Source organism: Paroedura picta, chromosome 14 (genome assembly GCF_049243985.1).
Source record: "Paroedura picta isolate Pp20150507F chromosome 14, Ppicta_v3.0, whole genome shotgun sequence".
Lineage (NCBI taxonomy): Eukaryota > Metazoa > Chordata > Lepidosauria > Squamata > Gekkonidae > Paroedura > Paroedura picta.
This window is the reverse complement of record NC_135382.1, coordinates 23,229,663-23,242,167: the sequence shown is the minus strand read 5'-3', so window position 1 is coordinate 23,242,167 and position 12,505 is coordinate 23,229,663. Positions and strand designations below refer to the sequence as shown.

At 46.1% G+C, this 12,505-nt stretch overlaps 1 protein-coding gene across 1 annotated transcript; it reads left to right on the top strand.

The window, feature by feature from the left end:
• The first annotated feature begins 2,240 nt into the window (after positions 1–2,240).
• Positions 2,241–11,782, top strand: LOC143823582 (pancreatic secretory granule membrane major glycoprotein GP2-like). The gene is made up of 9 exons (XM_077310030.1): positions 2,241–2,346; positions 4,555–4,621; positions 4,921–5,070; positions 5,899–6,104; positions 7,153–7,310; positions 8,096–8,344; positions 9,750–9,909; positions 11,377–11,524; positions 11,641–11,782. Exons 1-9 carry the CDS (start codon positions 2,344–2,346, stop codon positions 11,730–11,732), a joined length of 1,233 nt encoding a protein of 410 aa, XP_077166145.1. The 5' UTR covers positions 2,241–2,343; the 3' UTR covers positions 11,733–11,782.
• Positions 11,783–12,505: the final 723 nt, after the last annotated feature.

Here is a 12,505-nt window from a genome sequence, read left to right as displayed (position 1 = left end):
TGCGAGGGTCGCCAATAGAACGGAGTGCCTTGAACACTGGCATCATTTGGTTTATAGCGGGAAACGTGTCTAGAGCCTGGGGTTATCGCTGTCTTTCCCCACTATTTGAGCATTCCCAGACCAAAGTCGCATATAGCTGCCCAGTGTCCAGGCCGAAAGTCTGGATGGGATGCAAAAAGCTGGCATATTTATTAAAATAGATATACCTTGCCTTTCCCCAGGATTCAAGGCGGTCAACAAATCCTAATTTTCAATAATATCGGTAAGAAATCCCTACTGCATTCAGCTCAATCAATATGCACTGAACCCTAATTAAGGCAGCATGTATTTTGTTCTTAATATGTATTGTTTAAATCTGAACGTTTTTTAAAGATTGTTATGGAAGAGCAGTTGCAGTGAGGGCTTTGTTTTCTTTGGTCATTTGGTCTTATGTAAATGGTGCAACTTTGTTTGGCTCCTTCTGTTCATCATTAAAAAAAAATTATTTGAATGATCAATTGCATTAAACATGCCACACAGATAAACAGTAAGCAACATTTGTAAACCCGGGGGTGAATACTGAGTGTATGGATTCAAAAGTGATATTTATAAATTATATCAACAAAGAGTTGTCTTTTTCATAAGGCTGTCAGTTTCCAAGTGGAGCTTGGAGCACTCTCAGAATTACAGCTGATCTCCAAACTATCCATATCAATTTGCCTGAACTCCCCCTCCCCCCATGCTTCATCCCCAAATCTCCAGGAATATTCCAATGCAAAATTGGCAACCCTGTGCCTGAAGTATTCCTTAAATTGTTAACACAAGGTTTAGTTTCTCCTTAGACTGATCTAAATGAAACATGACAAATTTGTATTTAAATAAAAAGCTAAAGGAAACATACAAAATACGCAAGAACTCAAAATCACACACACATCCCTCCCAATTCTACACACCATGCTCTGTTCAAAGCCCTGGCAGGACCTCCTAAAAAGTTTCAGGGAGGGATCTCAGCAGGGTGAAATGCTATGCAGTCCATCATCCAAAACAGCCATTTCCTCATTGACAGTGTTCTGTCATCTGGAAAGCAATTGTAATGCCAGGAGATCTCCAGGCCCCACCTAGAGGTTGGGAACATGACCCCTAACTGCTTAGAGAAGCCCATTCCAAAGGGTGAGAGATGGGACTGAAAACAGAAACACTTGTGTTCTGCTTGATGCCAGGTGAGTTACCTGAAACAGGATACAGCCTTTTGGTGCTTCAGGTCTCCACACATACAAAGCTCCTCGGAAGGACCCAAAACAATTTATGACAATAACAAAAAAATGCAATCATCAGAAGACAATAAAAGAACAACATACAATTTAAATAAAACAGTAACAAAGCATATCTTGGGCTGGCCATTTCGTCAAAACCACAGGGACCTGAACCAAGAAGAACAACAGCATTTCCCTGAGAACAAGTGGTTACAAATCAGGTGAGAAAATCAAACCACCTTGCAGAAAAGGGCCCTGCCTAGAAAGTCCTGCAAGAAATAAAGAACAGCTACACACCTGTTACAAAACACATCACCTGGAAAGGATTCTGTTGCACAGATCACCAATTCAGTTATTCTTCAGGCAGCTTCCTGTATCCCTATCTGTTGCATATTTCAGATGGGCTTCCCACAGGCATTTTACAACAAGATCTCATTACCTTCCCTGCTGTTATTTTTACATTAAAAAATCATTTCACTTGAAAGGTGAAAGTTAACGCCTTAGTTTGTTATTTCCTACATCCTAAAAAAAGAAAGAAAAAAGAATTACATAACTATTAGGATCCATTTCTGAAGGCCCTTCTGTTTTTTTGCCAGTTCATCAAATGCACAGGATCTGTTTGCACATGTTCCAAGAAAATGTTTACATCTTCCCAACAAGCATTTGAGAGTGAAAAGTATTCAACATTCACAATGGTTCCCTGTTACCAATCATCCCAAGTACCTTTTGGAAGATGAAAGAGGACCAGACAGCATTGAAAAGTACAAGGGATGATCAATAGCTCAGGGAAGGAAGATCAGGAGGATTTCCCCTAAATCATAAATAGCAATAATATTAATTTCAATCTACCAACAGTTTAGTTCCTTGAACAGTTGCTGATGGAGAGCTGAAATTAGCATTAGGAACACAAAAACATTTCTCCAGATTGCAGCAATCAAAGACCTTGAACCTGATAGCAACAAGGCCTTGAGGACTGGAAACAATCACTGGGACGGCTGGGTGGGTTAGGAAGGATCAGCTGTTGAGAGATGATATAAGCAGGAGCTTGGGGGAAAAGGCAAAGGAGACTGCCAACGACCCCAGGTGTCAACTAAGAAGCTGTGAGTAGATTATGGTGAGTAACAGAAGCCACAGAGATTGAGGTTTCGTTGTACGTTTGCTCAACATTTTGTCTGGCTTTATGCAAAGGGATGGACTTCCAAGCAGCCTTCCATAGGGCTGCATCCTTAAAAGCTACGGAGAAGTGCTGAAAACATCTGTATTGTTCTGAGGATTGTACTATTGCTGTTTTGCCTTTGCTTTTCTTAGTTTTCAGCTGCCCAGAGAGCTCCAAAACAAGCCCTGCCTGTGCTGTTATCTCTGCATTTCAGTGCCTTGGTGAGCGAAAGAGTTCTCGCCCTGCGTTGACCTTCCTGTTGCATTGCAATATTTGGGAACAATGCAAATGTAATTCTAAAGAGCCAGCAGGGTGTTTGTTCAGCAGCATCCATAGGATGCCGAGGTTCAGCCAACAAGCTGCAAGCTTGTTTTATTCTGCCATCCCTATTGCAATTCCTCCATTCTGGAGACTTTGATTCAATATTTAACACAATTGTCTGTTTTATATATGGCCTTGATTTGCACTCAGTTGCCACCTACTTTCTGGCAGGGGTCTTGGGAGTATAACAGCTACTTGCAGGACAGAAAATAGGCCAGTTGTGGTTTTGTAGGGTATAGAAATAAGAAAAGTGTGACCTGCTCAATTATTTGGGGTGACCCCAGATCTTAAAGTCTTGGTCTGGAAAAAAAATTGGGAACTTAGTTTGTGCTTACAGTTCCAAGTCAGGTCTAAGTCTGTCACAATTATAAAACAGTGGCTTGAGAAGTTATAACATAGTGGGTGTGAAATTAGGTAACCAGACAGAGGCACCTGCATTTTGAATCCTGTGACTCCTGCAGTCGCGAATCTGTATGCCGGGTTGCTTATAGAACAAACCCTTTGACAATTCACAGTTGCTTTTCTTCAGCTTGCAATGTCTTTATAAGAGAAAGTGGCTTTAAACCTATAGTATAAATTTTCCTAGGATGTTTTTTTAAGTGAAGTGAAGAGCTACAACTAACGGTTTGTGTGTTTTCTCCTGTGGGGTGCTGACTGTACATACATTACTTGGAGACATGTTAAAAGTATTTTGTGGCTGTGCCTACTGGCCTTCTTTCTGTCCCATCTCACATCCTAAGAGCATTGATCAGTATAGCATCCAAGGTGAAATGGCACATGTGTTCTATTGTACACCAAAGCTGCAATGCAATTCTAATCTGGTAGTTCTGTATGCTGTGAATTGATTCAGAAAGTGAACACAAACAGATTTAAAACTACCTTTCTGCTTTTCACATGCATGCATTAACAGCAGGAGAAAGGCTAAAGGGTATGTGGGAATTTGGTCCTGGCTATATAGAATGTGTTGAGGACAGCTGATCTCTCCACATGCCCAGTCTGAATCTTGTTTTGGTCATGCACTATGTTTATGTTTACTGTACAGAAAGAATGGAGCTGGTAGGGCCAGCTTGTGAAATTCAAGGAAATTTGGGCAGAGCCTGGAGATGGTAGAATTTAGGGAGGTCAATGGAGCTGTGATGTCATATCCCTTGATCTTGCATCTTGGTCAAAGGTCCAATTCCTCCCTCCCTTCACCCCACTCAAATTTTGAGGTTAACTTTCTTACCTCATCCCAATCTGCCTAAAAAAACAAAATCTTCTCAGCCAGAATTCTCTTCAGGTTTTAAATTGGAGATTCAGAGGACATTGGACAACAGCAGTCTCACCTGTCTCTCCGTATCCAATTAGCATTTCTCTAGCAGGGATGATGGCCAAACTGCAGCTCTCCAGATGTCTATGGACTACAATTCCCATGAACCCTGGCCAACAGCATGTGGACATCTGGAGAGCCACAGTTTGGCCACCCCTGTTCTAATTGTCAACCACTTTCTCCTAGCCCCTATGGTGTGCTATAGGACTTGTGGAAGAGCTACAGTTGGGAACTTCTAGGTGGGGCCTGGAATCTGCCCATAGTCACAGCTGATCTCCAGACTACAGGGATTAGCTGGTGGCTTTGTAAGAGGAACTTCTCCTGGGAATCCATTGTGCACCACTTCTTGTGCTTTCTGCTTTGATGCTAAATTAGCTGACACATTCCCCGTTCCAAGGCTTCTGTTTCTTCAAAACAAGGTTATCCAGCCTCTTCAGCGTTTCAATGTAATCAGTTTTAAATATGCAAACATAACCATCCCAATAATGCTGACTGGCTCGATTTTATTCACTCCATTGTTGTTGTTTCTCCCCCAGCAAGTGGCCATGATCTCTTCACTCCGGATTCTGGTGTTTCTGCTGGCAGGTGTGGGACATTGTCAAGGTGAGTTTCCCAGCTGCTTTCTTGGAGTTCAGGAAGCTGCTAATCTGGACCAAAGGCTGGATTCTCCAGCCAGTTTGAATGACAGCTGGGCAAGGGATACAATGAAAGGGGTACACTCACACCCTAGAGGCTCAGCTCAGCCCTGGCCATTGCCTCCTGCTGGGTTCAATTGATGGCAGGGCAGGAAAAGCCCAAAAGGCCTTAGCCTAGTCCTGCCAATACACCACCTGGGCTGGGTGGGTAATGAAAGTGGAGATTGTCTCTGCTTTCAAGTGACTGACTGATTCCTTCTGCTCTAGGCCAGCATAGCACAAGAGGAATCCTGCGAACTCCAAGGACCTTGGGACCTTGCTTTTCAAATCCGTGTTGGAACAAGGGCGACTGTAGTGTTGTCGAAGGCAAGCCAAGTTGCACCTGTAAGCCGGGATTCACGGGACCTTTCTGCAAAGGTAAAGCAGATCTATGCTGGCTACAGCATCTCTGTTGCCCATGTGCAGCCTCTACGTGTATTCTGAAGGAGTTCTGTAACCCATCTGCAATTAAATTTTGGGGAAGGTATTCCACAATAATTTATTTGGCCCAGAATCCTTTTGCCCACAGTGGTTTGTCTGTCCCAGCATCTTCTGCAACATCCAGGGGTCCTGGGACAGACAAGCTCAAAGGGCACTTGTCTCATTCATTCATTCATTCATTCATTCATTCATTCATTCATTCATTCATTCATTCATTCATTCATTCATTCATTCATTCATTCATTCATTCATTCATTCATTCATTCATTCATTCATTGCCACTCCCAGCAAGCTGAGAATGTCCCACAGTCGTTTGCTGGCAGGGGCTCATGGGAATTGTAGTCCATGGACATCTGGAGGACCACAAGTTGACTACCCTTGCTCTAAAGAAAACCCCTTCTAGAAATAACGGAACAGGTGGCTGAATTCTTGGCCAATCGGCTAGGCAAGAAACAGTTCTAGACCAGGGGCATCTACAGTTGGTGGAAACTGCTGATTGCTGGGCTTTCTGGAGGAATGTATTGTTGGCTGTTGCTTATTTAATTTCATTTATTTGTTTTATCTCAGGCTATGTAATTACTATCAATTAATTATGAATCATCCCTATTTTGACGATGTTTTTAATATGCCATTAAAGGTTCTTTGACATTTGAATTTGGAGACCCCTTCCTTCCCCCCTCTCCCACTACCCTAGGCAAAAACTTTGGCAATCCTTCTCTAGCCCCTTTTCTTTTCAGTCATTGCAAACTTCTTGTCTCCCCCCAGAAATGGTGGTAGATCTGCAGTGTGAGGAAGAGTTCATGCTGATGATGGTGAGAAAGGAAGTGTTTGAAATGTTCAATATCCCCTTGGCGTTGGTCCACCTGAAGAACAGCGACTGCAAGGTCTCTGAGCGAGACAAAGCGGGGGCCACGTTTTTTGGAGCAAAGCTGACGAAGGACAATCACACCACCTGCGGATCTCTGATTCAGGTGAGGTTCTGAAGCACCACTCCCAACCTAAGGGCAGCCTTTCTCACCTTTCTTACCATTGAGAAATCCCTGAAACATTCTTCAGGCTTCGCGAACCTCCAGAAGTGGTGCAATCATGCAGAATATGGCTGGGGAGCATCGCTGTGGATGCCAAGGTTAACATGAAGAAGATGGCCAGGCCATCTTGCAATCCTAGGAGGAAGGGTGGAATGTGTGAAGACCTGTACCTTAAGCCTCAGTTTGGCCAAACTGCGGGAATCTTCAATTGCCCAGGAAAGCAAATTTTTACTTTAAAGCAAATGCGATAGGTGGAGGTGAAGGAGGATCCAAGCCAAATGAAAAAAAGTATTCCCTTATATGAAATTGATTTCGGGGGATAATTGTCTTACATCGTTCGTAATACAACTGAGCTCTGGCTTGTAAATGTTCATGCTGGAACACATTTTATCCGTTTTTAAGTTGCTGCTAAATTCCTCTTTTATTTTGCTGCTGCGGACTACCACAGCTGCCCACCTGGTGGCATAACAGGATTAGAGCGGTCTGGCCTTCCCGTCTGGCAGATGACCTCCTTCCAGCAGCTTCCATTCTCAGCCCCTCAGTTATAGTAGGGTGGCAGGAAGAAAACTCAACATCTGAGCTCGCTTCCAGTACATTCCAAAGGTGACATCATGGTGTTGGGGCGATGCTCTAGGATTCCTTTTAGAGCATTGCCTTAACATGATGTCCCTGCTTCTGGGTCCATACTGGAGGAGCCCATGTGTCATCTGAGAAGACCCAAGTAGAGAAGATAGCTCTGAAGAGGAGCTGTCATAATCTCTCTGCTTGTTCTTCCACTTACAGCTGCATTGTCTTTGTAGCTCTGCAATTTTGGGGGGAACCTTTGCCCTCATTAACTCTGCACTTTGCTTTAAAAAGTGTTGTGTGATATAAAGCGTTATACTGTGCCATGTACTGTGGATGAAGAACCTCTTACAGCTTATTTGTGCATGTTTGAATAGAGTCCAGTTTGGCTCTGGTTCTCTAAATATCATTTCCGGCTGTCTTTCAGGTCAATGGTTCTCACGTGTCTTACGCCAATGAGATTCAGACAGACCGAGAAGATGCTGGTGTGATCACAAGGACCGTGGTTCTTAACGTGCGCTTCTCCTGCATCTATGCCTACACGCGTGTCGTTGGTTTGCAAAACCCACTCAGAGCAGTAGACACGTATGTATGTTCTTTGTCCTCTGCCGTTCCAAGTTACAGCTGTTCCGAAGCTCCTGGGGCCATGACTAAGAAGGCCTTGTTCCTTCTAGAGCAAACATAGCCTCTCTGAAAAAGAGGTGGAAGACTAAACCCTAAAGATCTCAAGAGGAGGAGGGGATTTTGACTGTTCCAGAAGACATGACATGTGATTCCCATTTGATCCCGGGAAGCAATTTGAAGAAAGGCTGGGGGGAGGGGGGGAGAAGGTGTGGAGATAAACCTAAACTATGTTGATTTTGACTTTTAGCAAAGTTTTACATTGTTACTTGTCCTGCAGATCTATGATGAGATAGGAAAAAAGCTTTAAAGGATCCTGGGATTGGGGAATAAATACTTACAATTCCGTGATGGGTGTGGAGACCACCACCGTGACCTGGCTGGCCCAGGGTAGCCTGATTTCAGCAGATCGCAGAAGCTAAGTAGGGTCAGCCCTGGTTAGTTCTCAGGTGGGAAACCATCAAGGAAATCCAGGGTTTGCTACACAGAGACAGGCAATGGCAAATCCCCTCTGCTTGCCTCTTGCCCTGAAACACTGCGGGGCTGCCATAAGTTGATTCTGGCTTGGGCTCGCCATGGTGCTGATAAAGCTGTTCTGACTGAGCAGGAATATCAGGGCTCTCTCAGCCTCCCCTCCCTCGCAGGGTGTCTGTTGTGGGGAGAGGAAAGGGAGGGGGATTGTAAGCCACTTTGAGACTCCTTCAGGTAGAGAAAAGCGGCATATAAGAACCAACTCTTCTTCTTCCTAGGCTTGTGCAGTTTGCGGTGAAGGAAGGGGACTTCACTGTGACCATGGCATTGTTCGACAGCTCTGCCTACAGCCAGGTTTACTCCCGACAGCGCTTGTTTTCCCTCCTCCTGACGGACACCCTGTACGTCCTTCTGCAAATCGAAGGGCAGCAGCAAGTGAAGTACTTCTTCCTGAGTGTGGAGGACTGCTGGGGCACGCCGAGGAGCGACCCGAACCACAGCTTAAAGCACCACCTGATTATGAAAGGGTAAGAGAGGCTGGCTTTTCCCCAGTTCCATTGGGGCAGGGCTGGCTTCAGGCATTCATGGACATTGATAGGGTTCTCAACCCCCCCACCCCACCTCAATGAGGCCTGAGGAGCTCCTGGAATTACTGCTGATAGCCAGGATACAGAGATGAATGACTGCTACGGATGCTGGACTCCATGGGCTTATACCTTGCGGTGGACTTATACCATGGACTTATACCCCACTGTGCTCCAAATCCCCAGGAATTTCCAGCCTGGAGTTAGCAACCCTATGCACATGCCATGACTCACCTGTGAGTATCTGTGTCAGGTGAGGCTGCATGACCCGGAAGAGCCCTTGCTGGGCCAAGTGGCTTCTTCAGCTGACCCTGGAGAAATCTTTTGCATTCAGCAAGGTCAACAATCCTCCCCATGTTGCTAACTAATATGTTGCCTCACACTCATTTCCTTCTCCCCCCAAATATTTCCACTTCAGATAGCCAGTCTTGGGTTTTCTTCACCTCACTGGAGCAGAAGGTGCTTGTGAAGAGCCCAGGAGCTACCACTTTTGGGGCTGCAGGGATTACCCAGTTAGGACCCATTTCCTCCATTTTTATGGCTGCAGTCAATATTTTGTGCACCTGCCCTGAACATTGTCAGGTTTATGGGCAAAAAGCGATGCTTCTCTATGTGTGTTCTGTAATCAGGGGTGAAAGTAATACATTTCTTACTAGTGCTGGTCCTTGTTCAGGTGTAAAACATCTGGGCATATGCAGCTGCATGCCCTGAAAGCGTGCACTACCTACAATTCTTTGGCCCACTGTCAGGAGTTTGGAGCACTTCCCAAGAACACAGCAGTTGGCTACCCCAGTCTTCTTACCCCAGGGCTTTTCAACCCTTCTGCATTGCCCTTCAACCTATAAAATGAAAGGGCTCCAAATTCCCTGTGTCTCACTGTAGCCATGAGAGGGTTGGCTTGTTTGCTAGAGATGAACTCGCTCTGGTTAGGGCAGAGTCATGTGTTCTGGTCTATTAATGTCAGCCTCCCAGTGGGGTTTGTGGATCCCCTGGAATTACAGTTTATCTCCAGACTCCAGAGATCAATTCCCCTGGAGTAAGTGGCTGCTTTGGAGGGTGAACTCTGGCACTGTACCCCACTGAAGTTCCTGCCCTCCCCAGGCTCCATCCCCAAATCTCCAGGAGTCTCCCAAATTGGCAGCCACCCTTTCCCCGTCAATCCTCATCGATGGCCAGGAGGGGACCTGGCAATGCTAACCTGTTCAATTAACATTTTTGTTCTTTGCTGTGTGCTGGGGCTGAGTGTTAATATTCAAACCAAGGTCCTGCCTGGCTAATCTTGGCCTCCCTTGTGAACCGGTGTGTTTCCCACAATGACTGGGCCACTGATGTGCTCGGCTTCTTGCAGGTGTCCCCACGACAAGACGGTGACGCTCCTTAACGACATTGGCACCAGCACCGTGGCAAAGTTCAGTTTTCAGATGTTCCAGTTCAAAAACTTCACAGAGGTGTACCTCCACTGCCAGGTGCGCCTATGCATTCCCGAAAACCAGGAGCCCTGTGCTAAGGTATAGTCTCTTGCAACTGATGCCTTGCAGGGGTGGAGATGGGGTGGTCTCTGCAGTGAACATGACACATGGAGTAAATTGCCAAAGCATCCCTGATTCAAGAAGGAAAAGGGATAGACTGTGTTTGACCAGAGCAGGGACAGCTGGTCAGTTTTGCTTTTCAGTTCAGTAGCCCTTGCCCAATTGCAAGGAGGGAGAAGAGGCTACAGAGATGGTTTCCCCTCCTTCCCTCCTGCAGGGCTGGCCCCTCTACTAAGTGCCTAGACCAGGGGTAGTCAAACTGCGGCCCTCCAGATGTCCATGGACTACAATTCCCAGGAGTCCCCTGCCAGCATTTGCTGGCAGGGGGCTCCTGGGAATTGTAGTCCATGGACATCTGGAGGGCCGCAGTTTGACTACCCCTGGCCTAGACAATGAACTAGGATAACAGAGGTAAAGGGATGCCCACCCCCATAGGGAGGGCCTGTTGAAGCAACCCCAGCCCTTGATTGATACCCCAGTGTCTACCTGTAGGTAGTAGCTTTGTGCCTTCCCACCCTGGTCTAGGGGGCCAAATAGCCTTCCTGCAGATGAAAATAGCCTAGGAGAGCTCAAAAGAGGACCAAAAGGAAAGGTTGGAACAGTCACTCTAAGAACCTGGGTTTGATTTTGGCTTGAGGAAAGCAAAAAATAAATCCAAGTACATGAAGGACCATTCTTTCCTGTGCTGTCTGAGCTTGCAGTTAAGATCCTCCTCTCAAGGTCTGCTTTCTCTGCCCCTTGCCTGCAAAAATGAACTGTGTGACAACTAAAAATAAGGCCTTCTTAGTGGTGGCACCTCATTTTTGGATTGCTTAATTCTACTGTCTTTTAGATGCCAGATGGAAACAATTTTTTTTTAATTTAGGCTTTTAATGAAGGGGCTCCTTTGTGTTTTCAGGTTTTATTTCTAGTCCGAGGGCTGTTTTAAGGATACTTTTTGGGTTGCTAAATATTTGATCCCTTTAGGCTTGTTTTAGGATGCATAATATGACGTTGCAGATGAACACTGCATACACCTTACCAAATTTTGTTGGGTGTGAAGATGCTATTGAACTTGAATTTTGTTCCCAGGATATTACATTGTTTGATTTAAATTTTATTGTGTGAGCCGGCACATAGTTCCTAAAATAAACCAACTGCCCTCCAAAGCAGGGTTTTGCCTGCCTTTATGCAGGGGTGGCCAAACTGTAGCTCTCCAGATGCCCATGGACTACAATTCCCATGAACCCCAGCCAACATAACCATGCTGGCAGGGGCTCATGGTAATTGTAGTCTGTGGACATCTGGAGAGCCACAGTTTGGCCACCCCTGTTGTACAGCTTGTGGCAGCTGTTATTTTCCCAAGGATTGGCTGGCATAAAGAAAGCTAGCGTTAAGCCAGAATGTGCCTCTTTGATGCACTGCCCAGCGGAAACCAGCTCTGAACCTGTTTGCTGCCACCTACAGCAGTGTCCCAGTAAGTCAAAACACAAGCGAGCCATGGATGACAACTACAGTAAGATCGTCTCCTACGGACCCATTCGCCTCCTCGCCCCTTCGTCCTTGGAAACAAAGAGCGCCACGACAAACAGTAGCCAAAAGTCTCCTCCGTGGGGTACGTACGTGTTTTCCTACATGGGATGCTAACCAGCCCTGCCCCTGTCTCGAGTTACCACTCCCTCCCTCTCCTGCAAACTATGCAGCTGCCTATCTTTCTCTTTTTCTCTCCAGACCTACAGATATGGATCCCCAGCGCAATCGTTTCGGCAGGCATCGGGATTGCCGTCATTTTGACCGCTGTAGCCAAAGCCATGAAGAAATGAGCAACCTGTCTGCAGCGGAGTTCCAAATAAATCTGAGAATTGCAAGGAAAGGTGGGTGTGTGCCTCTCTTTCTCTCTGGCTATGGCCCGTTTGTTCCAAATTAAACATGAGCACAGACGGGTCTTGGTTCTCAGCTGTGCCGATGCCAGAAGGTAGCTGAGCTGGGGTGAAAGGTGCCTCGCACAATGGAAAAGATTCAGCACCAAATGCAGCATGCACCTTTCATTGTAAAAACTGGATGCCTTTACGTGTGGACAACCACCTGGAGAAGAGGAGTTGGCTGTAACTGGCAGTGCCAGTGACGTGGAGCCCTTGCACTGTACAGCCAAAATCTCTTCCTGTAGCTCAGCAATTCAGCGTAAGCAGGAGGAGGGCAACTCCGCCTAATTGCTGCTGGAAAAGATGGAAATGCAGCAGCAGATAGTGTGGCATTCCCAGCTGTTTGCAGCTAAGCAATGAAGCCGGTCCCACTGGCGTTCCCTCCAGGACACAAGCCCAGCCCAAGCGCCAAACCTTGGGTTTGCGATAGTAGATAGGCCTCTGCCATCTCCCACTTTTGCACAAGAATGCAGCAAAAGACTTGCACTCTTCCTGTGTTTTGGATGGAAAGCCCTCCTTCATGTCCCATGCCGAAGGTTCTTTGAGTTCCAGCTTACCTCTGGTAAGCAAAGGACCAGTTTTAGTTGAAAGGCAGCAGACCTCCACCGTACCACACCTACATGGTCTTCTTTTGAGCCTTCCCTCCTCAGCCAAGAGATACAGCCTTACTTTGT